A 27001-nucleotide genomic window follows, 5' to 3' on the forward strand; every position below is an offset into this window, starting at 1 on the left:
TGCATAGATACTTTTATGAATTTCTATCCTTCTCTCCAAATGTACACATGTATTTAGTTTAGTGATTGCATTGACTTGTTAGATACAAAACTATTATCCCATCTGCGAAATGTTTTGACGAGGAGGCAAGCAGGCTCCGCCTACTTTTAATCGAGAGGATCTAGTCAGTTTATAACTTAAATAGCTTAAAAATACAGTACAGACCAGAAGTTTAGACACACCTAATTCAAACGTTAGAATTATCAAGAACGTGTTAAGAAAGGAATTAGAGCACTCTGACCAATAGAATGACAGAGACTGAATCTATGGGATTTTGTTTTATTGGAGCCGGCGGGTACTTCCTGTTTGGAACACCGGGGGGGGTCATACGCAGTTAATGGTTGCGGCCTGTGAAATGGCTCCAAAAGTCCAGGTTGATGTTTACCTGTTCCATCCTCTAATAGTTCAGAGAGACCTTCAGGTTTGACCCTAAATACACTTGAACTCTACGGAAACATCAGGGGGGGATTTTCCATGTTATAGAATAATTGCTGTCCTTTTCCTTAATACGATCAGAATATAAGATTATGACTTATGGACTTGTGCACATGAGTATCTGTACCATTCTGGTTTAATTTTCACATCTTTAAATCCTATAGACGTGGAGTCTTTCTGGGTACATTTTCATAGACAAACATTTAGAAATGAAAGCGTCTGTCATATTCCTGAGAGCTCTGCCAGCCAAAGCGCTTATAAATATGGGGTTTCAGTAGTCGCAGAACTCCTCTTTCTCTGCAAGCGGCGGACCTCCGACGGCTCCCAGAGCCCACGTGTTTGCTCAAAGAGAGGAGGGGAAGCAGATGATGAAAGGAGGCCATGCTGGTCGCCAGGGACGCCTCTCGCTTGCACGTCTCAGCTCTCGTCTAACAGCGGCGTACCTGTTCGCTGGCGGGGAAACCTGCCGCAGGAGAGGTTAAACACCACCTCCGCAGAGGGAACTGCACCCACAGCCGCAGAACTGCCTTCCTTGTGGTTTGGGGGGGGGGTTGGATGGCACCTTTCCAAACATCAGGTGGTTTGATCCTCAGAGGAGCGTGTTAAATAGGACACAAAACGAAGGCCTTCGTCTGCAGAGGCTGCAGCAGAGAGCTTATTATTTTTGCGTGCAGCAGCTCAGGAGCTCGGCCTGAACTTCAGATCGGCTGCCGGTGAGGAGTAAGTTATTAATAGACCGAGGGAGACGGGAGGAGAGGAGAAAATGCAGGGAGGAAAAGATGGAAGCAGGGAGGCTGAGTGAGGAAGAGGAGGAGCAGAAAAGCAAAGACGGGGGGAGGGGGGGGGGGGGTATCATCAGTATTCAATGCACCTCCATGAAGGAGGAGGAGGCCTCAGCCTGGTTCAGAGGAGGCAGGGCTCAGCTGGAGGATGGCGTCCTTCCTCATCAGCTGGAGATCATCCCAACCTGAAGCTGCTTCAGACTCCAGACTCCGTGCTGCGTTTAATGACAATTGTACTACAGGACTTTTCCCTGCGAGGCTCTGAAGAAGCGGCTGGAGAGCCTGTTAGTATCCCAGCTAGAGAGGAGCGATGAGGAGGATGAGCTGAAGAGAACCAAGGTTCTTCGGGAACTTTAACACCTTTGTGCGTTTCATTATCTCTGCACAGCAGGCTCTGTGAGTCAAAGTCGCGCATGAGGCATCACTTTTGCCGGCATTCATTATTCCTGCAGGATGGAGAACCAAAACACAGAAGACACAGAGGGAGGGGGAGGAAAATATGTGTATAGTCTATGCAGAGTCGGCTCCAAAGACTACGCATTATGATAAATGGCTCATTAATAGTGAATGTGGGAATGCAGCAGTGTGGATGAAGAAGATCACGGACAAACTCAGCTGAAGCCCTGCTTGTTTACTCGGCACCCACTGTCACAGACACACGCGTGACTAAATGCGACAAAGATGACGGTGCGATGAAGTTGCACCTTCCTGTGCGCAGATCAGACCGGCAGAGGCTTTTGTCCTCTGGTGGCGACGGCTGCGGCGAGGAGGTCACGCGCCGGGGCACCATCACGGGTGATTCCTGCACACAGACTCGGTGGCACAGCATCACACGAGATTCGCTCTGACGTGAACCCAGATGAAAGCGCAGCACCCTCCCTCTGCCCCCCCCCCGAGCGGTTCCCACGCTCTGAGGAGAGCAGCTGCCTCCTCCTCTTCCTCTTCCTCTCACACGACCATCCCACAGATCCATCCTTTCAGATACATGCGCTCAGAGACCACTTCTGATCATCTTTTGATCTATTTTCAAACAGTGGTCTTTTCGTGATGACATTTTTAGCTGAAATCCAAAAACCTGTGTCAAACCTGCTGAGAGTTCCCTGTTTACACTCTCTCCTGCTAGCTTACAGCCCCTCACAGCCAAACCTAACATTAGCGGTGCAGCAAAAATGGCAGCAATATCAGATCTATCCAGTCGTCCAGTTTAGATCCAGATTCCAGCTCAGACCAGGTAAACAGACGTCCATGGATCTACCTGTCTGCAGGCGGATGATCAGAATGGAGCAGAGCAGGAAGCTGCTGTGATCTTTTTCAAACGGCATTTCTTTAGGTCTGCTCCTGATTCACAACGATTTGACTAAAGAAATATTCCGCAATGCAGTTCTAAGCTTATGTGTCTTTATCTATCATCAAAAAATGCCACAAGAACAACTCAAAAACCCAGTTTTCATTGAAGTTGGACTGTAAGGATGATGGACGACCACACAAGTTCAACTTCTATTTCAGTTTATGTGATGCCTCCTTCTGATCTGCTCCCCTGCCGCAGCCCCGGTCCAGCAGGACTTTGAAAGTGAGATGGGACTGTTTATCCTGTTGGGACGTCGTGGGATGTTACTCAGACTCCCATCACGCGGCCACCTCTGAACATTTACACGCCGCTTAACGTCTGCAGTCATTTGCTTCCTCCATCCACTTACAGGAATCTGAAGGCTTCGGGGCTTCCATAACCAGCTCAGAGAGGATTAGGAAGTGACAGAGTTTCTCTGTGTTAATCGTATTTATTACTCAGAGTGGTGCTTGTTAAGATGCACCGTCAATCCACAGTGTTTTGTTCGACACGAATTTCATACGGAGTGGGCTGCGAGAGGATCGCACGTTGGCAGGCGGGCAGAAAGGCCTCCGGCGCCCCTCTGATCCTCAGCAGCCGATCAGGAAGAGGTGAAGCCGACGGAGGAGCTTCATGTTTAAGAATCAGGGGGAATCGCATCTCCAGTGCTCTGCTGCGCTGTGAGGGGGGGCAAATGTGAGGATCACAGGAGGCATATTAAAAATTATGAATACCACCTTCAGTTTTGGTGTGATTCCAGTTAAAATGTTTCTTTTCATAAAAGACACAGGTAACATTGAACTGACATAAAATGACCTGAATGTAGGATAAAATAACACATTTTCACTTACATTTAACAAGATGTCGGCAGATTCCTCAGCAGGAGTCGTTTTGTCCTTTTTCCATCAGTCAGAAGTTTCATTATGTTGGAGTTTTTTTTTAAATTGAGTCTTTACATCATGGATCAAGAAAAACAGGTTAATCTGAGGGAAATTGGACAAATTGTTTGACATTAACGATGTGGCTTTTATATTCTTTTTGCTAAACGTGACTGTGCAGCACTTCCTTCAGGTCGGCACAGACGATATAAGTCCTCAATAAAGTCGGTATGGTCCAAATATTCTCAGTAGGATTGAATTCAGAGCTGCCCAGTCCTGGAGATCTTACCTGTTTTCCAGAACTCCTCTCCTGTTGTTGCTATAGACTCAGGTGTTTCTATGTTCTGATTGGCACGAGCACACCAGATCCAGGTGATGAGTAGAAACAGAGCAGGTAGATGTTCAGGAGCAGGAGCAGCTCTTATTTAAAGTTTCTACAGTAAATAAAGAACCGAGCTTTCTGGCTGTTTGTGTTTTAGCTGCGATTCATAAAACAGATAATACTAAAGAAAAAGACACAGAACTAACAGCGAGGGACTTTATTGTTTAATTCTTTATTTAAAGGATCCACAACGAACCAAAAACGAAACTCTGGTTTTGGAAGAAGAAAAAAAGGATATCACCAAGACGTCCAGTGTCAATCAGTGTAAAAAAAGGTGATTTGAATAGCCAAATTGGTTATCGTTTGTTTTTTCAGAGTTCACCTTAGTGAAACAATGTCTGAAAATGTAAGGAACATTTGGTAAATCCTGAGTAAAACAAAAGGGTCTAAGAACGGAGCCTTGGGATACTCCAACTTTAAAGGAGATAAGTAATGAATAAAAGATAAATTATTATTTTAACTATAAAACATGGTTAAAATTAATCAAATGACGACAATGTCTGCAGTTAACATATTATTTTATGGCTTCTCTTCATTTGCTCTTTGTCTGTCTGATATTAGAACCAACTTTTAATATATTTTATGCATATTTATTAAATCAGCTTGTGTTTTATTTCCTTGTCTATTGGATAACCTTTCCATATTTCAGAGGAAATGTGAGCAAAAAGTCAACAGTGCCCAAATGCTAGACCTTTTCTGGTTGATTAAGCTTGTGGTTTCAGTCCATATTTTTGTTAAATAAGAACCTAAAAATAGCAAAAGAAATTAGCCCCCCCCCCCCCCCCAATGCCAGTGAAGTTCAAATATTGTTAATTTTCGTTATATATATATATCTTTAAGAATGTTCGCTTAAAGAGAAAAAGAAACTCAAAATATAAATTCTAATTGGTCAAATCCTTAAATTGAAAGATTTTGTTTGCTCAGTAGAAAAAAAATAAATAGGGAGCTCCCTGCCTGCTAAGAGTGCTAGATTTTCAGCTGATTGGTAGATCTGGATCGTCTGCTGCTGGTTGAAACCTCCTCTAAGCGGCGGGTGATTACAGTCAGGTCACGGATGTAAATTTGGGATTGCGAGAGAAAACGATAGATCACCTGATTCTGGTGATCTGAAGTCAAAAGAGACGCTGGGAAGGGAGGACTCGGAGGTGTGACAGAGCAATGAGGAGAAAGGAGGAGAGGTGAAATCCTGCTTTTACTGCTCTCAGCTTTCTGACACTTCTGCGGAAAAATAGATAGATACAGAAGACGGAAATAAACCCCAGCTGTCTTGACATTTAAAGGACTCAAAGGCAGAGTGTCAGACGTGTGGTGATGGGGTGGGGGTGTTGGCAGGGTGGAGCAGAGAGGTCTAACATCTGCAGCAGCAGCAGTCCTGGTGTTTAGGGGGGCCTATCTCACATGGTCTCGCTCTCTCCTCTGTTACCTTGGCAACATATTTTCTGCATGGAAATAGCATCTCTTGCTGTGCCCTGAGCAGGAAAAAAAAGCACTTTGAGAGATTTAAATGTGTCTTCAGCAGATTTGACCTGCAGATTGGATGGGATGAAATTATTACTTGTTTCTGTCCCAAATCACTGCGTGAAGACTTCAACGAGCTGACAGGCTTTCATTGTATCACAAAGGATGGAGAACACGCTGGCTTTCTTAAGCTTTAGTTGGTGTTTAAACCCAATTCTCTACTTTTCTTTTTAATGGAAACTACAATTTTGATGAGGAAATGTTCATCAATAATCCTCAAATGATGGGGTTCAGTTTCCGCCGTGAACCTTTGTTTGCCATCGGAGCGGAACACAAAAGCAGACATGAAAGGAGGCGCTGGAGTGGAGATTTAAGGGTGAGATCCCACTCTGGTGCAAATGAGCCAAGACTTGGCCGGAGCATGGAGGGAGAGGAGGCGTGACGAAGAAAACACCAATGACATTCAGGTAAATGTGCCGCGCAACACTTCCAAAAAAAAAAAAAAAATGATGTGCGTTGAGTCCTGTGAGAAATGAGCTAAAATGAAATAAACGTCGGAAAGAGAGCAGGTGTTGGAGGCTTGACAGACTTCAGCTGCATATCAAGTAGAACACCCCCCCCCCCCCTGTCTTTGTCAGTCCAAACAAACGCTGCAGTTTAAATAAGTGCTCCCTCAGAGCGGGAACTGGGGGAGAAGAGACACCAACTCCCCCCCCCCCCCCCCCCCCCGAGCAAAATTATGCTTGAATCAGCTGTTCCGCCCTCGCAGAAGAAATTCTGATCTCAGGAAGACCGAAAGTTGTGCTGGTGAGGAAGTCTGAACGCGCCACTAAGAAGAATCGCGGATCAGCACCATGGACAGCGCCTCCACCGCCGTTTCCTGCCTGAAGGTGGCAGCAGACGCAGGTCTGAGGTCTGTCGCAGGGCCGCTCATCAGGCCAGAGAGCAGCATCCTCGCTGACACACACACTCCTGCCAATCCTGCTGGCCGAGCAGAAACGCAAATAGACTCCAGGAAGCCCTGGAGACCGTTAAGCCCCGCCCATGTGTCTGTTTGGACGGGAAGATTTGAGGGTTTGCTGCTGAAGATTTATGACTCACTGAACTCTCGTGGGGTTCGGAGGCGTCTGAAGCTTATTGAAGCATCTGGATGTCCATCGCAGACGGGAAGACAAAAATCCTGTTGGGGTGGGGGGAGCACAGTGCATCAGAATCCTAAAAATAACCCCCAAGTGAATATCAATGAAAAGTCTTCGCTGGGTTTTCAAATTGGTCAAATTCGTTTTTCAGATCACAATTAAACGGGACTAAAAGTGGGCGTGGCCCCTTTTTAATAGTATTTTCCACAAACACCACAGAAAGTGACGTACCCCTTATGTCTCCCTTTTGAGGTTAGATCTGGGGTCTCGAAAACATCCAAAAATCGAAGGAAAAAAAAAAGCAAAACTGAGTTGCTGCTTTTAAAAAAAAAAAATCATTTCTAGTAGCACAAGCTCCATCTAAAACTAATAGGTCAGTTCTGGAATGAAACCTGCAGAAAAGCACGGATCAACAGAGAACAGAAGCTGAAATGCTCTAAAAAGATGAAAAAAGAAGAAAATCTGACATTAAAAATGAACCAGAAACTGATTTCACTGAGAGAAAAATGTAATTTAGGATGACTGTTTTGATGACAGGCCTTGAGATTTCCTCATTTTTCCGTTTATTAAGGACGCACTCCGAGGAAAAGTGAGTTTTTGTGGCCCATTTTCCGGCGATGGAGGACATATATAAAGAAAATGGACCAAAAAGTGGATTATTTTCCTGCACGGAGGACAGATCCGGTCGGAGTCAAAGGGAAGCAGAGCTGAGGCGCAGCTCGACTGTTGGAATCAGCCTTCTTTTATTTGGGGGCTGCTGAGATACATGTGTGGAGGAAATACCAACAAAGGAAGGTCATGGCCGACTTCTGTACATTACATTCTAACAAAGAAGTGACGTCTCACGATCAGTCGGGCGCTGCGCCTCCACGTGAGCGCCGGCGCCGCCTTTAGGCCCCCGCTCGCCGGTGAGGACTAGAAAACAAAGCAACTCGTGACAAAAAGTTTAAGCGGTTACCACTGGAAATCACACCTCTAACACCTACTTTTTTTTTTAATACAAGCATACAAGTATACAAGGTTATTCCGTGATTGGAGGAAACCCAAAGTGTGGGAAAACAAACGGCTGCTCCTCATCACCGAGCTGAAGAAAAAAAGATCACAATTTTACCGAACAGCCTGAGGAAAGTGTACAATGTGCACACTTGAAGATGGGAGGGGTGCAACAAAATAAAAACATGAATGAAGCGGTGCTTTACTAATCTCTGTGGTAAAAAGAAGTGTCTGATGTTCGTCCACAGGTTCCAGGGAGCGTTCACTCTGATCCTCATCCGATTTGACAGCAGGAAAACAAAGATGGAGGGAGGGAGGGAGGGGGTCTGTGACTCTCAGCGTTTCTAAGTCTTGTCAGATTCTTTTTTGTCTTATAAATGAAAAGTCTGGAGCTTTTCCCTCCCCGTCTGCGGCTCCGCCGGATGGATGGGCGTCCCTCATTGGTTGTTCTTGGCTTTGGCGTGTGTCAGGATGTGGGACTTGAGGTTGGTGGACTGAGCGAACTTCTTATTGCAGCCGTCGAACGGGCAGACGTAGGGCCGGTCTCCGGTGTGGATGCGCACGTGCGTGCGCAGGTTGAAGTCCAGAGAAAACCGTTTCCCGCAGCCTTCAAAGGTGCACTGAGGAGAGAGAGAGAGGGTGGAGTTAAAAAACACTAGAGGCCAAGCAGAAAGAAGAGCCCGGCCCCGTCGGACCCACCTGGAAGGGCTTTTCCCCCGTGTGGACCAGCTGGTGACGTTTGAGCTTGGAGCTCTCCACGAAGGCTTTGCCGCACTCGGCGCAGACGTGGACGCGCGGTCCGTGGGTGTGGAGATGCTTCCTCATGGCAGAGTTATCCCTGAACATCTTTGTGCAGCCCTGGACACAGGAAGGAGAAACAGGCAGAGTTCTGCTGTCAGTAAAGTGGAGACAGGTGAGCTTCCCAGAGGACAAACAGCAATATCAGGTACCGTATTTTCACGACCATAGGGCGCGGTTTCACTTTACCCTTGTGCTATCTTAGATGACCCCCCCCTTACAGTGACGTGTTCTCCCTACCATGACAAAGGTGGATAAAGGTGGAAAGATTTCATGTAATCCATGGACACCAGTGAAGATCACAAATCATTGAAGAAAAAAGGTTCAGAGCACTGTCTAGTGGGTCTAGATGACCCAACTCCCAACGTTAAAGTGCCTAGGATAGAACAAGGGATAAATGTGCTTTTTCTGTCTGACACACAAAAGGGGCAGCGGGTGTTAAGGCGCGTTAACACATACCGGTAAATCATGCATGCTAGTGTGTGTGTTTTAAAAAAGGCAGTGGGAGCAAAACTAAGTTGGTTGTGATTTATTTTTGGATTTTTTCAGTCATCAATCAGCATCCAAACATCCATCAAAGTCCTCATCTTCTGTATTTGAAATGAACAGCTGGGCTACATTTCTATAAAACACGCCGGGTTCACTTTGGTCATCGCCAGAGTCCGTGTCGTTGCCGTGCGGCTCCTCATGAGTGATACCGGCTTTCCTGCACTTCCACAGCAGTGGAAGCAGACACGTTAGCCCAAGCTTCCACCATCCATTCACAAACTGTGGCGTAACTCGCCCGGCGCCGCCTCCCAGTAAAAAGATGGCCCCGTTTCATGAGACGAACGCACCAAGACGGATCTTCATGAAAATGTTCCCTTTCATTTCCTCTGCCAGCGTTCCTGCCTTCAGTGGAAGGGTGGCAGTAGAGACGCTTCTCCCAGCTGATCTCTGATCCATCGCTCCAGTCGGTCTTCCAGCTCAGGAATCCTCGTTTCCACGGAAACTCAGCTGCGTTTTCTTGACTGACGGAGTTTGTTTTCCAGCTTCCTCCACTTATGAAGCATGGATTCATTCATATTGAGTTCTCTGGCTGCTGCTCGATTCCCATGATCCTCCCCGTAGCTGATAAACTGAGCTTTATTAGCGTCTCTTTGTATTTTCAGGGTTTCCAAAACGATGTTCTGCATGATGCACATACAGGCAGTGTCTTCTTTCACGTCCTTACTTCCCTCCTTACCGTTCTTGTGATGTCCTCTTTACCGAAGTCACGCAACAACACATTAGACGGACCGCCTCATAGAAAGCTCTGTACATTTTGGTGCACAAAAGTGTACGACTTTGAAGTGTGCCTTTTGGTCGTGAAAGTACAGCAGTTAAAAGGAGACGCCCCCTTTGCTTTTGCTCCCCCCTCATCCGCTGATGGACTCATTGAAGCCGCTCAGGGGACAGAGCGTCTACACAACCAGCCGTCTCTGCTGTGGAGGTGAAACTCTACTCACTTTGTGAGGGCAAGCTATCGTCCGAGGGGCGTCGTCTTCTTTAATCTTTCTGGGCTTCATTCTGTTCAGGACGTGAAAGCACAACATGAGGAGGATGAAGAGGATCACTCCGCTATTTACACTCAACTTCACGGCACGTTTGTCCCTCAAAAGTGTGCAAAATTGTTGGGAAATCAGGGGAGGAATTTGGAAAATAAAGTTTAGATTCCATACATTGACAAAAACAATATCTAAAGATCAATCATAACATCCAGGTTTTATTCTTACAAAAAGGTAAAAATGTTATAGAAATCCACTTTGGTCAAATTGTGATGAAAGAAATGAAATGAGCAGGAAAACTGTAGGTGCACGCTGCCCCCTAGAGGCGGGATTTAGTTTGTTTTTGTGGGAAAACATTCTGAAGACATCTTTGTGATTTCTGATCATTATTTACACATATATTTCTAACATCAAACACTTTATAAATGAATAAAATCTGCTCTTCAGCACGGCGGCGGCATCATCAGCACCGGGGCTGCACTCCCGGTCTCTCGCTCACCTCGCAAACTCGGCCAGCTGTTTGGGATCCGAGAGGTCGATCCCGGGAATGCCGCCGGGGGGGAGTTTCTTCCCGGTCATGTACTCGGAGTAATCCGGGGGGGAGTTCTCCCCGACGATCTGCTCTTCCACAACCGACTCGTGGTCGATGTCTTTGTTGTCACCTAGGAAGACAATGCAAAGGCTGAACGGATAACACACTGGTGTGACTTTGGCACCGCACTTCCGGGAGGCAAACGTTGTTCACGGCAAATTTTAAAACCAGACGCACAAACCTGGAGTTTATAAAAGTCTAATTTGAAAAGATGAATTGATCGAACAGCTATGAGGTTTAGACTTCGGATCACTATTTTGCAGTATTTCAATTAAACTGAACTTAATTGCAGACTGCCAGTCCAATAAAAGTCTATTTTGTAAAAAAACAAAACAAAAGATGACTTATGAAGTAGTACATAAAGCCAGTAGTGAGGGTGGAAGTGTTTTGTTAACATCACGTGTGGAGAGAAATGGTCTAACTGGTTTTATGACGACATAAATACTCAAGTAACTGAAGTACTAAAAGTAAAGAAAAAAAGACGTACTAAAAGAAGTACTCAAAATAATGAAAGATGTGGAGCTAAAGCTGGGAAATGCTGCCAAACTTCTGACTTTAGTGTTCAACAATTTAGCACTATAATGTTTTTATGTGTCATTTGTTGCTTAAAATGTGGGGAAAATTCAGTTGGCAATTACAAATGCTTGAGAAAAACGTAAAACGATCACAAAAGCTGTTTTAGACACAAACATTTGTTTTTACAGAAACAGAAATGAAAACATATTTAATTATTGTGTAAAAATATATATAAAAAAGCTGTACCAGGGTAATAAAATTTACAGTTGGAATAAAAAAAAAGTTCTTAGTCCCAAATATGGTTATCCTAAAAAAATTTAAAAAGGGAAACACTTTATTTAAATGTTTTAGATAAAAATAATACTAATTAAGTGAATTTATTTTCCTCCCCAGGCTTGAATGCGGGGACGCTTCTCTCAGTTGACCGGCAGAGAGCACTAATAGAAATGAACAATCACTTGTGATGCTTTTTGTGTTAAAGCTGCATTGTTTTTCTCCAAAATCTGCTGAAATAAACCCAAAATGCGTAGAAATAAGAGCCGTTAACCTTTAACCCCGCTCCCCGGCGGATCATGGCTCCCCGCCTTCCCGCCTCTCAGCGCCTGTTTGTCGGGGCGCTAAACGCTGATTGCAGCTAAAAGAGGCCAAAAAGAAAGTCTTGTAACCCATTTCCGCTCGTATGGCGGGGCTAAACGGCGCTAAATGCGGAGGATTCGGCGCGTTGGGGCCGTCGCGGCGGTGAGGCCTGCAGGTTGCGGGACCCAGCTGTCTCCGTGCCCGGAGCACCGCCGCCATCTCTGCCCGGCCGCGTCTATCGCCATGTTTTCGGGGCCGCCGCCATACTTACTCGTCTCGGGGAATATGGCGGCGCCCAGCAACACCTAAAACATGGCCTCCCTTCAAAACAAAAACATTTCGTTTCGGCGACGGAGGGACTCGGTGGAGGAAAACGGCTTTATATGCGGGTTTTCACGGCGGGGGCGACGGAGCACTCCAGGAAATAGCCTGGTGCAGCAGGACAACGCCCTGGTAATGAGGCCTCATGCAACAGAGCCGACAAACGCGGCCGGGCCGGCGCTACTTACCCGATGCCCACATCGTAACGGAGAATTCCCCCTCCAGAGTCTTTATTTGCACCTGCTTCTGCTCCCATTTCCTCCCACCTCCGTCGGCTCCGCTTAAATAGCTCTTTTTGCCCGTTTTCTTCCCACCCGCGCCGCCTCCCCGTTTCATTCGTCCCACCGAGCTCTTTCCAGCCACGGCGACTAAAGTCTGTTCGATGTACTCGTCCTCCACCCCCGGAGCCGGCACCGGGATGAGGATCTGGTCCTCGAATCCATCACCACCGTCCGTATGGAGGTCCGAGTCATCCCCGCCGACCACCTCCTCCCGAGTCTGGACCAGGATCACCTCCTGGTGGTGGTGGTGGTGGTGGTGGTGGTGGATGGAGCTGTGGTCGTCAGTGACCAGCGGCTGGAGCGCGATCATGGGCTGCCCGTCTTCGTCCTCGTCGTCGTCGTCGTCGTCTCCGCCGACAACCGTGGTCTCGATGGTCTCCACCGGTATCGTCTCCACTTCTATCTCGTGGAGCTCCACGATCTCGGCCGGCATCTCCGAGCCGTCTGTCTCGATGTACAGCGTATCTCCGGATGCCATGTTGAAATCCGCCAGTTTGCCTCTTTCATCCACGCCGTGTTGTGCTCCCGTTTCGGACAAACACGCTGAACACACCCCCCTGCTCTTCTGCGGCTGCCCCCGTTTCTGCGCCCTGTTCTCCGACAAGCACTCGGCCCGCTCCGTGACTGGTCCCACAACACTTCTCGTCGCCACGGTTCTCAGTCGTTGGAGTTATCGCGAGACTTCAGTCAACCACAGTCTTTGATGATGGGGGTCTTTATTTACTGTTTACGTCTGTGTTTTACAAAAGCACGTTTTCATGGTCATTAGGTATTTTAAATTCATATTTTAATTAATTATAAATATCTATATACCCAACCTTTTTTATACTAACAATATTCATTTTTATCCCAATAAAACCTGATTATTTGTATGCTTTTATTCTTTTTTTAAATTATATTTGCAAAAGAAATGTACCAACATTTTTGCTAAAGTTAATAGTGTTAGTACAAAAAAATGCTTAAAAAACATCTCAGATTTAGATAATAAAAAAACAGAGACTTCCTCATTTATCAAGACGTTCACAGTTTTATTTGAATTTGTTTCAAACTGAATGAGTTTTTTTTTCATTTGTCAAACAAGGAAGCACTTTTTTTCATAAAAGGAGAGAATGAATCATATTATCTTCAACAACATCACAAATATTCTGTTTTTTCTTCTTCTTTTAGTTTATAAGATCCCGATATTCCAAAAAGAATCTTTTTTTTCTTCACTGTGGCTGCACACATTGTAATGTAATGTGAAAATGTTAAATAAAAAAAATAAATTAGGCCAGATAATGAAAAAAAAATCACTAATGTAAAACAACACTTTTAAAAAACAAAAAAAGACAGACTTATAGGCATGTGAAACATTAAAGCAAACGTCATTAATACTATCAAATCTGCCCTTTTTCCTCCAATCATTTCCACTGAAGCTCAAAGATCACAAAGTTTTAATGATAGTAATAAAAACGCAATAACAGTTTAAAACGTATTTTTGAAAAGAAGCAAAAATATTTGGATTTTTATAAATTTCCTTTGGGTTGTGGACAGACCGGGATCAGGGAATGAAAGACAGGGGCAGAATCAGTGCGACGGTGCACCCCAGCTAGGCCTTTGCTGTCGGAACAAACGGAGATTTACACAAATACATGTGAGGCGTTGCAGCAACAGAGTTGCTCCAACGCTGCAGCTGAGCACAATGAGCAGATGTCACAGTTTGGGCCTCGTCTCCTTCCTCCTCTTCAGGGCCACAGCAGCTTCTGCCGGGGGGGCTCCCAACAAGGGGTCCTTGTCGGTGAGTGGCCCTCTGAGATTATGTCGTGCTAATTCGACTGAGTTCATTTCTAATGGCTAAAAGAGAGAAAAGAAGGTTAAAAAAATTACTAATAGTAGAAAATTGAAATTCTTGTTAAGCAACATGTAATAACACATTTTATTATATATATATAGTATTTATTCTTCTTTATTTTGTATTTCTTTATTCTACCAGGGTTCAACGATTTCAATGTTCTAAACTTGCAAATCTACAAACATCACATTTAAAAAAAACCTAAAAAGTGTAAAATTTGATATGGAAGGACTTACTTATTTCAACGCTTTTTTCCAAATTCACGTTTTTCTATTTTTTTTTTTAACGTTCTAGCCGCTTTAACGTGCGACTTATGTGGAACATGTCAGAAGTAGGAACCAATTATCACAGAACAACGGGGAAGTTTAATGGCGGAACACACTACAGCACCGACGGTGGTCGGCGACAAAACACACAGAAAATGGCGTAACATAAAGTAAAGAAAAAAACGGTAATTAATTCCAGCTTCAAAGAACAAACGCATAACAACAGATAATAGTGAAACAAAATAAACAGAAATTTAGCATTGCAAGTTTTTTTGGGGTTATCTTGTTGAAATTTAAATAATATTTTTTTCTAACAAGAAATAAAAAGAAAAAATAACTGATAAAAACTTAAGACAAATATCATTATGTTTAACGCTGAAACGAACTACAAAATGTTAATACACATTCCCCTTATATTTTAGGTAAGATAAATCCTAAATTCTGTTACTATGTCTTGTAATTTTTTTACTCATGATTTTATGTACTTTTCCATTTCAACCAATGTTAAATTGAAAATTGTGTTTCTTTTCTGCACTTTCTTTACGAATAAAACATTTTGCAAAGCAGAGAATTAAATTAGTTTTTCATGGAAGGCAAATATTTAATTTGACCAGGATTTAGCTTTCCCTCTAACTTAAGTTCAAAATGAGATGATTTAAAAATAGCCCTGTCAGCGCGTCTTCAACATTTTCCTTAATTCTTTGGTAATTTACAAGTCATAAGGTATTTACATCAGTAAAGCAAAGATTTTATATAAATGAAGATGCTTCACACTCTCCAGACTTTGTGATTAAAAGGAAATGGATTTGCTGATGTTCAAAACAGCAACACTATCCTGAGCTGTTTCTGCTGTTCACATATTTGTCAGATTTACTCATTTTTTCATCCCATTTAAAAAAAAATACACATATTTTTATCTGGTCATCCTCTGATTGTGTTGCACTTTATGGCATTACACTTGGAAGGAATAAGTTTTTGGACATTTATCGCTTTTAAAGTTCCTCATTTACCTCAAAGAAACCCAATCTGACCTTTTTAAAACACAATAACATTCTTTTTTTCACTACAGTGTTACATATTCCAAAATATAGCAGAGAGGAATCTTTAAAAATGAACCTGATATTTGAACTTTTGCTGTTTTCTCTTTTGGTCAGATATTTTAAGTTAGGTCTCACTTAAAGTTTTCAATATTCCCACTTTTTGTATAACTGATCTTTTCTACTTTATGGACAATTTTGACTCAGAAGTTTGTGACCAACTCAAGTTTGATATTATTTTATTCAAATACTTTATTCATGTTTAAAAAACGTATTTCGTTTATCATAATTTTAGAGTTAGTTTTCTGATTAATTCAAGCATTACAAACATGAATAAGTAATTAATTAATAAATTAATTATTGTTTTTTTTTAGTTGTTTCTTGTCTTGCTTCTGCTACTTTGTCTTTTTCTTTTTTACTTTTTACACTCCCCCATTTTTCTGATTCATTTTTTACCTTGAATGGTTCGTGCGAATAAGCAAATACATAAATAAATTAAAAACTTTTCCTTCTTTCAGTGTTTCTAAAGCTCTCATTCTAGCGCCACCTGGTGGTTAAGGCTCATAGCAACTGATTAACTCAAATCTGTCGGGATCAGTGTTTTTCAACCTTTTCTGAGCCAAGGCACACTTTATCCTTGACAAAAATCCCGCGGCACACCAGCATCCGAAAATAAAAAAAGGGAGAAACTCTATAGTCTGTATTGATGTTCAGTCCCTCTGCAATCTCTGTAATAATTGCGGCAGAAAAAGCTGTTTTTTCTGAAAGATGTGATAAAAGTTAGGTTAGTTCTCAGTAATGATTTTTAACTAAATTATTTAAAATTTTACCCTGGTAGTTGTTTTTCCCTCCAGTTTATTAACAAGCAATTTTATGTAACCTCACAAAAAAACAAATGTATTCTTTCTAAATAGTGATTTATCTTTTAAATATTTTTTTTAATGTTGGTGCAAAGGCAACTGTAGTTTTTGAACAATATAATCACAATATGTTTGATCAATTTTACGCAAAAAAAAATAACATTTATGTTTTCTGTAGCTCCACAAAAAGTTAAACATGTTGAAGTTTTATTAGTTTTCTTTTGTCTTAATCAAAGATGAAGTTTGAAAACTTTAACAAAAATGTTTTATTTCTTTTTAGATGATTAAATTGTTTCAATTTACGGTAGTTTAATTGTGTCTGTTGTCCACTTCCCTTTCATCCTGTTTCTTAAATGTTGTTATCACTTCTTCTTAAGTTTAACATAAAATAATCCAGACGTTGTTATAAAAGTGTTTAGTTAGAAAAATGATTTTGACCAAACTCTGGGATGTTTGGCTGTTAAGAAACACAAACCTTAAAGAAGAACTAAACTGTTGACCTCTGACCTTTCATCACGAATATTTGAAAACTGGTTGATGTTTGTTCGTTGTGGTTTAAGACGTTTAACAGGAAGATACATAGTGCACTGAGATGACCCAATGCATCATGGGAAATGTAGTGATGGCAGACAGACTCTCTTCTCTGAGCTTCATTGTTTTGTTCACTTGTTCCACGGTCTGACTTTATGAGCAGAATCAGAACAAGAACAAGGAAGTGAAGACTTTAACCACTTCTGATTGGTCAGACTGATGACGTATGATTAAGCCTGATTGGTGGAGACAGTTAAAGGGGCGGGACTTTTCCGAAAACAGAGCTGAAGCTGCGGCTAAATCGTGGTACCGTCATTCTTATCAAAATGTCTTTAATAGAATCAAATAAACACAAAGAAAAAAGTATTTTATGATCTTTCATATTCCTAACTACTTTGTTTTTTATCAGGGCCTGTTTGGATGAACACAGAGCTGATATCCTGGAGATGGGAAATGTTTTTAGATCAGTTAATGAGGGCAATTTCCCACGGCACACCTGACCATTTCTAATGGCACACTGGTGTGCCGCGGCACACACACCGGTTGAAAAACACTGATCTGGATGATCTCAGCATGATCATTCAAAGCTAGAAATCAGGAGAGAGCGCTCCAACCGCTCATACTTTCTATAGAATCAATAGAAAAATGATTCGTACCATCAAGGATTTCGTCTTTCACTTTGTGCAATTCACGGAACACCTCCTCCAGGATTTCCTGCAACGATGTCGACAGGACAGTTCAGAAACGTTGTCACCAGACACTTTAATGTGCTAATGTGTTTCCTTTTTTTTTTACCTGTTTCATCTTATCAAGGTCTAAAGAGTCTGTGTCGCTGCCGCTGCCTGCAGCTCGTACTCTGCGGGACCAGAGAATGACGTGAGCGACGGAGCTCTGATGTCATAGAATCAGGTGATCTGTGGCGCTCTTACCTCGACACCGCCGACCTGTCTGCAGAGTTGGCGCGGTCCCAAGGTTTCTTTGCACCGTCTGTGGAGAGCGGAGAGAGAACAGAAGGGAGGTTTGTAGATTTGAACCGGATTTGAACCCGAAGAACCCAAGTGACTCCAGATTCCAGTCCGAGCTCCTTTTGGCTGTGGACCCCTCCTCTGGCTCGCCCCGCCGTCCCCCTACTCCATCTGGATGAAGCCCATCTGCTGGACTATTTAAACATGTAGTTGTAGAGTTACATAAGCGAATTCTTCTCTATGAGTTCCGGTTCATCGCCTGTCCGTCCTGGGGGAGGACCCCTCCTTCATGTGGACACCCCTGAGGTTTCTTTTTTGTTTTCTGGAATCCGTTTCTTTTTTAAGAGTTTTTCCTTACCGAGAAGGAGGGTCTACAGTAACGGCAGGGATACCCAGTTTAGTTTAGACTGTTTAGAATTTACCCATTGAATTTTAAGTATTCATCATCCTTTTTATGTATACAATTGTCGGTACGAAACCCATCAAGACAACCGTTGATGTGATTTAGGGCTATAGAACTAAAATTGAATTGAGATGATGGGAGGACAGGTGTGTAGAGCGTTTGACCTGTGGAACTCTGTCCACTGCGGGTGCTGGGAGAAGCAGAGTTTGGGTCATCCTGGAGAAGAACAGAGAAAATCATCAGTGAGGACATTTTTCCCTCCGTTCAGCCTGTCAGGAATCATTTCTCCATCCTGACATGAAAGAATGATGCTGCTCTGCAGATCCATCACTTACGTTCTGAGCATCCTCCGGTTTCTCTGCTGCTTTCCTTCTGGGAGAAACAAGAAGCCTCAAATCAGAACACACGGAGGAGAGTGGTCACATCACAGCATCAGCAGCAGGTCCACACGGGACCGCCTTGTGCGGGACTCTGACCTTCGTGCCAACAGTGCGTTCATCTCCTCCATCAGGCCCCCGCTGCCCCCGCTCGTCCGGTTGGCTTCGTTTTTGGCTCCCGAAGATGAAGATGAAGATGAGCCGTCCTCAGACTGAGGTGAAGAGAGAACATGTCAGAGGAGAACCCTTCATGGAAGAAGCAAAGATCAAACTTGGCGGCTCACTCTCTGGACGCGTCGCAGTTTGGCCCCGGCAATCATGGCGGCCAGACCCGTCGGTGCCGGGGCGTCGTCCTCCTGACTGCCTCCTCCTCCCGCCGGTAACGGAGGAGGCAGAACAGATGCCCCTACTGACGGTGGCGGTGGGCCCGGTGGTGGCGGAGGAGGAGGAGGACCGCCCGTGTTTGCCGAGGGAGGAACGACAGGTGGTGCCACAGAGAGGACAGCAGGGTGGCCTTGGAACGGAGAACCTGGAGGCCAGAGAGGACGGCTTTACATCAACGTTGTCGCGTATTTCAAAGCATGTTTGTGTTGAAAAGAGACGCATGTTGTGTTTTTCCAACCTGAGTTGGAGGAGCGCCGCTCCATCTGCGCCTGCATCTGCTGCTGTTCCATCATTTGCCTGAAGGGGGCAGCAGAAACAAAATCAAAGTAAAAGACAGAATTTCCTGAAGTGGCGAAATCCACAGAACCACATCAAACAACTCATTTGGTTTTTAAAAGAAACGAAATATTCATATTTTTCCTTTAAAAAATCATAAATGTTTATTTATGGACCAGATTCCATTGCTAGTTCATTACATGTAATTTTGAAAAAGATTAAAACTTTTTTTTAAATAACTCAACCAGATTAAACTCTGATTTCAGCTTTTTGTGATTACTAATGAATGAATCCCTTTACATTTTGACATTGTGTTAATCAAGCCTTAAAGGATTTTTTTAGGCTAAGATTTAACAACTCGTCTTTAATTAAATCAACTTTATTCGGAAGTTACCCTTTATATAAACGTAAAAACTGAATTTAAAATCAGAAAAATAATACATGAAAGAAAAACCATAGATGTTTTGTTAGACTGCCCGAATAAATAAATGCGTAAACTAACATGAAAAAGCGATGTAATGTCCTAATAATATCCATAAAACAAAAATAATGTTGACATTACATCATGGATGAGTAAATGCATACTTAGGACAATAAAAGTAATACATAGCAACATCCAAATAAAACTGTTTAAATAAAGCAGGACTTGATAAAACAATGAAAAGAAAATAGTAATAAATGTGATCAATTGAATTTCAATGATACAATTGATAAAAAAGTTGGAGCACAAATGGCCCCTCCCCTTTCATGATGTCATTAAAAAACCTATCTGTTCAAATTAGTTTATTTGTCAAAATTAAATTAATCTTAATTTATAAAATGTTCAATCATTTCACACACACCCAAACCCAAAAAAAGTTGCATTTCCCGGCCAAAAGCAGTTTTAAGTCTTTAATGTCAGAATTTAAATTAACGTCATAAAACTTTTGTTTAAATTCTCAGTTGTACAAGCAAACAAAATAAGATTTCGATGAAATATTGAAAAAGGAATTTATGTGGAATCAAACTGTGTTTAATGCTAACTTGTGCGGCTGGGTTCATTCAGGCTGTTAGCAGAGAACCTCAGCCGTGCAGCAGCCTCCCTGCTGCTGCAGTGAAAAACACAAACCTGAGGAACGGACTTCAGCCGTCTGCGTCACACTGACCCACGCCTCCCCTCATGTTTGTTCTCTTCAGCCTCGCCGCTAAGCAGGTTTAAAAACAGCAGCACCCCTCTGGATGTGTCTGGGAGGACGGAGAAAGAGGAAGCGGCTTCTGCGAGACTCTTTTTGATGGTTTCCATATGGGAAAAGCCAGAGCTACCATGTAGGCTCATGTTATGTGAAACGTTCAGGAAAACGGTTGTGGTTGTTGGTTTCAGGTCACTTTATTAACTTCAATACTGCAAACCCTGAACATTTTTTTAGTTTTTCACTGGAGGTCCTCAGTGTTTGGACCCTTCTTGCATCAACATGGTTCACTTTAAATTACTTTGTCATCAAGGTTACATTTTGTGCAAAGTTTGACTTAATTTAGATAAGAAAAGATGGAATGGGATTGACCATCCCTGCCCTTTGACCCCACCCTCACTGGCTGGGCACCTGCTACACATGCCTTACTCTCCTCTGCCTCTCCACCATGGTACGAGTTGCACGGGATGAAAAAAAACCTTTTTCAAAATGGGAGCTTTTCTATTAGTTTAGCCACATAGCAACCATTTCATTTTTGGGTCGCCTGGGGGTAATGAACTGGTCTATGTCATTTTTAGAAGAATCTGCAAAAGTAAATGTTTGGATTTCCTTGGCAACAGATGTTTTTCTTTTTAATAACCATGCCCACATTCCTAAAATGTCAATATTTTGTGTTATCGATTTATTAAGCTTGAGCCAACGATTCATGATTTTTTTTTATTCAAGATGGTGGCCTCTTCCTGAGGTCAAAGGTCAATGAAACTGTGGTTGGGGTTGTGGACTTAACCTGGTGGCGTGTGAAGTTCTGTGAAGATCGCTAACTTTACACTTCGTTCGCTAAAGCGTTAAAACATCCTTTGGGCATCGCCAACACATTATTTTTTAGGTTTTCTCCCGCTGTGATGTCATCACTTTTAAGGAGGGGTTGTTCACCGTGGTCAGATTCATTTTCACCGGGTACCAAGTGCAACTTTTGGTGAGTTTTTAGGTATTTTGCGGAGGAGAAATGTTTGCTAAGAAAGAATAACAGCACAAATAATCAGGTCCAGGACAGCTGCAGGTTATAAAAATACCAGAATATATGAGGAGCTGAGAGTCAGCTGTTCAGTGATGGATGCAATATTGTCAGTGTTTTCTGAGGAAACCAAAACTAATCAGATCAGATGACATTTTATAATCCAATGAATAACATAATCCAGTGGATTAAGTTGCTATTTGCTGGTGAGGTCTGGATTATTGAAACCATTTCAGCCATGATTTCTGAACCCGTTCTCTCTGTGAAAAAACGGTTTTTCATCCACGTCTCACCTCGTTCTCTGAGCTTCAATCTCATCTGAAGACGGGCCGTTTTGGACTTGGCGCTGGAGAGCTGGACCTAAAGATTAAAAGGAGACGGAAAAGGGAAAAGATGCATCTCATAATCCAATAGCAGTTAATTAAAGTTCAGTGTCAATTAGGGACAGAGAATAAAAGAGCAGTCAGTCACTGTGTTTGCTAATGAGACATGTTAGACGAGGAGCTTCTTAATCCTCTCAGTAAATGGAAGTTAATGCGCATCTCTACATTCTGGAAGAAATATGATCCAGTGTAGAAAAATACATAATATTTAGTATTTTTCTGTTTTTGTTTTTTTTTTGTTTTTTTTAGCTAACACCTCTGGGAGATGCTCAAAAATATCTCTATTATCTCTGATCCCATCTACAAGCTGCCTGGAGTTAGACTGGTGTAACATCATTAGTGAGATGTGCAGATGGAGACCCTGATATGGAGTGTAATTAATTCACTACATGACAAGAAGACTTCTGGTTCATAATATATCAGTGTTTAAAAACTGCTCTTATTCTGAAAGGAGACCACCATTCTGCTCAACAAGCTGTCTTTCTAGAAAGTTATAGATCTGCAGTCTTTGCCATAGCTCCTCCCAACAAAATGTCTTTTTTTATATTACTAAATTTAATTTTCTTTGAATCTGTTACCAAGCCAACCGAATCAAAAAGGGCACTGAAACATGTGAATGCGGGATCTGAAATCTGTAAATGTGTCTGCTGTCCTGCTTAGATGCAACACCACCACTTCTTTGATTCATCAAGTTTTTTTTTTTTTTTTGCTGTGAAAGACATCAAAGCCATCTCTTATTCCCAAAAGATACCAGGCAGCAGTGGATGCAGTTTATTCTTCTGGAATAAAATCATGATTGCCGCATTTTCCCCACTAGCCGTCATTGAATGGTCTTTTTTTGAACCTATTTCCTACGTGAGGCGCATTAAGCGAGACAAAAGAATCAGAGATATGTCTGTCAGTCAGTCAGACTATATTAAACGTGTTCACAGTAACTATAGAACTTGTTTGTAACATGCTACGTAAAAAAAGGGACTGATTCAGCTAAAGCTAATGTTACTGTGACTACGCTAACTCCCAACCTTGTTAATAAAACGGTGTTCCCCTCTTTATTTGCTTTCGTACGGAAGCGGATTAAGGCCATGGAGAAAGAATAAAAGGGGATAGAAAATTCTGACTGTAATCTCATCTGAGAATAAAATGAGAATACTGAGAAAAAAGTCAGAATTATGAAGAAAAAAAGTGAGAATTCTGAGACTAAAGTCCGAATTCTGAGAAAAAAAAATCAGAATTATGAGTTTAAAGTCAGAATTATGAGATTAGGGTCAGAATTATGAGAAAAAAGGGAGAATTCTGACATTAAATACAGAATTCTGAGATAAATGTCAGAATTATGAGATTAAAGTCAAAATTATGAGATTAAAATCAGAATTTTCTATGCCCTTTTTTTTTTCTCCACGGCCCTAATCCTCTTCTGTACTTTCAATATATAAGGTTTCACGTATTTGCTGATTTCTTTCCCATCATATGACTCCTGTGGTTCATCACAAAAACTCAGACAACTCAAGAAGATTTTGCATCCGAGGGAGGTGCTGTGTGAATTTCTGAGGAGGAGAGTGTAGATGAAGAGCACACCGGCCAGTTAGCTGATAAATGTAGGAGTGGGTTTATATAAAATCACTTTTTCCCACTCAACTCCTCCATTAGAAGCGCATCTCTACATTCTGGAAGAAATATGATCCAGTGTAGAAAAATACATAATATTTAGTATTGCTTGATTTACTCCTTTTCAAGGAATAAATCAAGCAATTTAGCTAATGACCACTATATTTAATTAGTGGTCATTAGATATTGAAACATCCTTATCATTATTGCCTTCTTTTTCAAAACAGTCACTTGGATGAATGAGAATCTTCATTAATGTGATTTTGTTTTCTTTCTGAAAATTTTCTATGCATTTTATCATTTCTTTAATGAGTTTGATAAACCTGTGTAAATGTTTTATTGTCTTGTCTAGAACAGTTGAAATCAACCAATCAATCAATCAATCAATCAATCAATGTTTAACAATGCATCAGAATTGTTTCTATAGGGTTTTTAATGAGTAAGGATCGATGACAGACATTCTTTGGCCCTGGGGGTGGGGAGCACTTACTCCGTATTGCCGGATTCTGCGTAATTGCAGGTGTCTGGTCCCAAACCCCCGCGAATATGGGGGGGAATACTGTACATTAAAAAAACACAGTCCAACAACGCTACAACTTAGCATATTTGCAATAACACCCTACCCTGTTTGCAGCAGAATTCATCCATGTATAACCCTTGTGCTATCCTATGGGGTCCAGATGACCCCACTCCCAATGTTAAAGTGCCTAGGATAGCACAAGGGTTAATGCATTTCGCATTATAAAGCGTTTTTTTGGAAAGAAATTACTGTTTATAAGTGCGACTTATCGTGCATAAAATGCGGTAAATGTTTTGCTTTTGTGAAATAGTTTCTTAAAACGAGAAGCTTACGTTTCCATGAGGCTCTTACATAAATTTAAAGGCTAGACTGGCCAGGAGTCTGCTGAAAAACATCACAGAGAGTGTTGCTTAAACCTTTTGTGTGTTTGTAACACACCCTTCAACACCACAGTTGTCGCAAGAAAAGGCAAAACACAACATGCTCTTTGAACTCCTGTGACCCTTCGACCATTTAATAGATGAACACAATTCCAACAGATTCTGGCAGAATCGTCTGTTAACATGGGTTGCGTAAACACCAATGTAAAGTGTCGCATATCAGTGCAAAGCTGCTTTTCTCCGCTTGAGAAATGGAAATACGTTAATTCCATAAATGGTTGAAGAGAAGAAGGGATCGATTTTCATGACTGTTTTGAACAAAAGCTAAATAACTGTTAGGATTAGACAGCACCATGTGGGTCTCTTTTAGGTTTTTAGAAGGAAAACAGGGATTATTTTTGCTCTGATGAAATGTTGGTCCCCTTTTGATGGTTTTATGGCTTGACTTTTAAGGGTCAAAACTCCTTTAGCAGGTCAGCCATGTTAATAATGGCTGCCATCGATCAAGTGGCAGAGATCTGTCAGAGAGCTCCTCCTCAACACGCAGACTAAACTGTTTGACCTGGAAGGGAAGAAACTAAAGACAGACCAAAGGATTGCTTTAATTTCCTGGAATGACTTAACTGGTTTAAAATAAACAGATTTAATGCATTTGATTTGACAGAATCTTGAAATTGAAGAACCCGGACTTATTGCCTTCTTTTTCAAAACAGTCTCCTGGATGAATGAGAATCTTCATTGACTTAATACGGCGCTGTTTTGTCAGATTCCCTAATATCAATTCAAAATCTTTACTTCTACATCAGCTATTTCAAGTGTTTAAATTGTCATTTAAAACCCCTTTTTCTATAGTTTTAAAGTCACACATCACGGAAATAGTTTTTAAATTAATAAAAGTACCTACATGACATGGTGCAGAAGAGAAAGCGGTTGCAGCAGATGCACAGACACTGACAGACCCACTCCCTCCTGACCATCTCCTGCCTCGGTTGTCCCTACACCTCCACTCTCCCACTCCCGCTCTGTCCATCTCCACCTCTTTGTGCCTCCTCACCTCCTTCCCCGCCTCGGCATCGTGTGTCATGTTTGAGGAAACCCACACCGGCAGCAGTGCAGCGAGCATCTTTGGCTAAGGTTTCAAAACATTGGGTTTGTCTGCAAGCTGCACGGCCGAATGTCACCGAGCCACATGAGAAGTCGATTATCTGAGTGGCCCCTGGCTGCAGCAGGCGGCCCCTCGTCAACAAAATCAACCACTTTCATCGTGTTTTAAGTCAAAATGACCACCATGGGTCATGTTTTTGTCCCCCCTACCACTAGGAGGTATTATCAGCATAAAGACTACACATAACCTATGGAACTGTCCAAAGTGAGGTTCACGCTAATCTTTTACACCTGCATCCAGTGTGTTCGTGTTTGGCTCAGATCAGCCAGCAGCTGCTGTCACTGCAGCCCTCGCCCCACGTTAGCATGCAGATGAAAAGGTCCGCTCCAGACCTCAGGGCCCAGGGGAGATCCTCTCCATGAGTCATCTTAATTAACGGGCCGGGGGGGTCGACTGCAGGGGCAAACTAAAAAACCCTGCAGGCTGTGAACGCCACTCCGTCTCATTCTGTTCCTCTGCAGTTTCTAACTCTGTGGGGCAGCGCTTGTGAATCATTTATCTCCTGATAAGAGCAGGAAAAATGGACACATTTAGACAAATGGCCTAAAAACACGACCGTTTGCCTCATCTGAGAAATGAAGATGGAGACTTTTATTGTTTCTCCACACGTCCTTGACAAAGAGACGATCCATCATCTCAATTACAGTTTGATCTTCTCATCTCCAGCAGGATCTACCTGCTGGGTACTACAACTCATCCAGCAGATTTCATGGCTTGTAACCTGAGCCCCACATTTACAAAAGGATCAAACAATCAATCAACAAAAACCAGAACTCTGTTTAAACTCCAATTAGAGCCAGATTAGTTATGGACTAAGACACAATAGGGGAGTAGCAGGTTTTAACGCCCTGCGTGAGGCATCATCTTACACCTATCATTGGACGCCTCAATAATTGAGTTTGGAGATCTTGATGAGATTTTCTGCCAACGTTCCTTTTTTTTTTGTAGAAATTGCGAAGAACAAACTTCTTCAGTTGTTTGCTGAAAGCTTTCAGATGTGGGAGGGGCTGAGTCACTGACTGCAGTCCCTGTAAACATCTTCATCGTTTTCCTATCAGTCCAGAAAAAGTTGCAGGTTTCGTCGTTGCTAAATGAGTCAAACGAGAACACACCTCCATCCTGAGCACTGAGGACATTGAGGGCGAAGAGCATGGCGTTGGAGAAGGTGGTGGCCTCCTCTTTACTGGCAAAGTTGAGGCCGTAGACCTGCCGGGCATCCCTCCACTGGTGAAAGGTGGGAGTGGCTTGGTTGTACTTGAGACCCTTCACTATGGAGTAGTTGATAACCACCTGTGAAAAGAAATGAGATGTTTTTATTTTTTTAGAAAAAGGAGCATTGTTCTTGTGTTTTGCCCTAAACATGACATACATCTGCTTGGGACGGTTTAAATAATGTCCCAAAAAGCCGATTATATTACCAAAACAAAAAACTGTCTATGACTCAAAATTCCCAACTTTGAATTTCCTTTTAACTATGCTTTTTTTCTTTTTTTTCTGTGTTTAAAGTTCAGGTTTGAGAAAAACACATGAGGATTAGGATTCTCCATATATTAAATCAGCTCTCATTTAATTTGAGCGAATCATGACAGTTCACCATAATCCAGAATTTAAAAAAGAAAGAAAGAAAAAAGGAAATTATTCAGCAGTTTATAAAATAACAACAAAAGTTGCTCAACAACAGAACATTCCATCCCACAGATCTCATCCAGAGTCCAGTGCGCTGCTTAAGATGTAAAAGATAAATATACCCAGAAAGCTTTAACTGACTGAGGCTGAACACCAATCTTCAAA

General features: G+C 42.3%; 2 protein-coding genes and 1 long non-coding RNA gene across 6 annotated transcripts in view; all 3 read right to left on the reverse strand.

Annotated features, from left to right (window-relative positions):
• Positions 1-2568: 2568 nt before the first annotated feature.
• Positions 2569-3959, reverse strand: LOC110017764. Its single transcript, XR_002293265.2, has 3 exons — positions 3751-3959; positions 3435-3566; positions 2569-3261 (listed from the first exon to the last, which is right to left on the reverse strand). It is a non-coding gene; the product is annotated as an uncharacterized LOC110017764 (long non-coding RNA).
• A 3189-nt stretch (positions 3960-7148) lies between these two features.
• LOC101158814 (transcriptional repressor protein YY1) lies at positions 7149-12708 on the reverse strand. 2 transcript variants are annotated; one of them, XM_004083328.4, is made up of 5 exons: positions 11951-12708; positions 10257-10419; positions 9719-9779; positions 8133-8291; positions 7149-8053 (listed from the first exon to the last, which is right to left on the reverse strand). In XM_004083328.4, exons 1-5 carry the CDS (start codon positions 12519-12521, stop codon positions 7871-7873), a joined length of 1137 nt encoding a protein of 378 aa, XP_004083376.1. In that variant the 5' UTR covers positions 12522-12708; the 3' UTR covers positions 7149-7870. The 2 variants fall into 2 exon arrangements, with proteins under 2 accessions (XP_004083376.1, XP_011489711.1); XM_011491409.3 differs by having other exon boundaries at positions 10257-10407; positions 11951-12704.
• Positions 12709-13186: 478 nt separating this feature from the next.
• The window catches only part of LOC101159062 (ena/VASP-like protein), a 33261-nt gene continuing 19446 nt past the window's right edge, over positions 13187-27001 (reverse strand). For 2 of the 3 annotated variants that reach the window (XM_011491412.3, XM_011491410.3), the window contains exons 3-13: positions 26323-26500; positions 21451-21517; positions 18936-18994; positions 18598-18842; positions 18413-18525; positions 18272-18308; positions 18101-18152; positions 17498-17555; positions 17364-17424; positions 17225-17282; positions 13187-13876 (exon numbers count right to left, since the gene is read on the reverse strand). In XM_011491412.3, the coding sequence (XP_011489714.1) occupies positions 13839-13876; positions 17225-17282; positions 17364-17424; positions 17498-17555; positions 18101-18152; positions 18272-18308; positions 18413-18525; positions 18598-18842; positions 18936-18994; positions 21451-21517; positions 26323-26500 (966 nt within the window). In that variant the 3' untranslated portion in view covers positions 13187-13838. The remainder of the gene's footprint in view (positions 13877-17224; positions 17283-17363; positions 17425-17497; positions 17556-18100; positions 18153-18271; positions 18309-18412; positions 18526-18597; positions 18843-18935; positions 18995-21450; positions 21518-26322; positions 26501-27001) is intronic. The other variant, XM_011491411.3, reaches the window with a different exon arrangement.

The sequence above is a fragment of the Oryzias latipes genome, chromosome 24 (genome assembly GCF_002234675.1).
Source record: "Oryzias latipes chromosome 24, ASM223467v1".
Classification (NCBI taxonomy): Eukaryota; Metazoa; Chordata; class Actinopteri; order Beloniformes; family Adrianichthyidae; genus Oryzias; species Oryzias latipes.

Excerpts from the sequence above, each read along its gene's own strand:
- LOC101158814 (XM_004083328.4), bottom strand. The coding sequence starts at position 12,521 with ATGGCATCCGGAGATACGCTGTACATCGAGACAGACGGCTCGGAGATG. Across the intron at positions 9,780-10,256 it reads CAGCTGGCCGAGTTTGCGAG|AATGAAGCCCAGAAAGATTA; the intron begins GTGAGCGAGAGA and ends CGTCCTGAACAG. Across the intron at positions 8,292-9,718 it reads CGATAGCTTGCCCTCACAAA|GGCTGCACAAAGATGTTCAG; the intron begins GTGAGTAGAGTT and ends TCCTGTGTCCAG.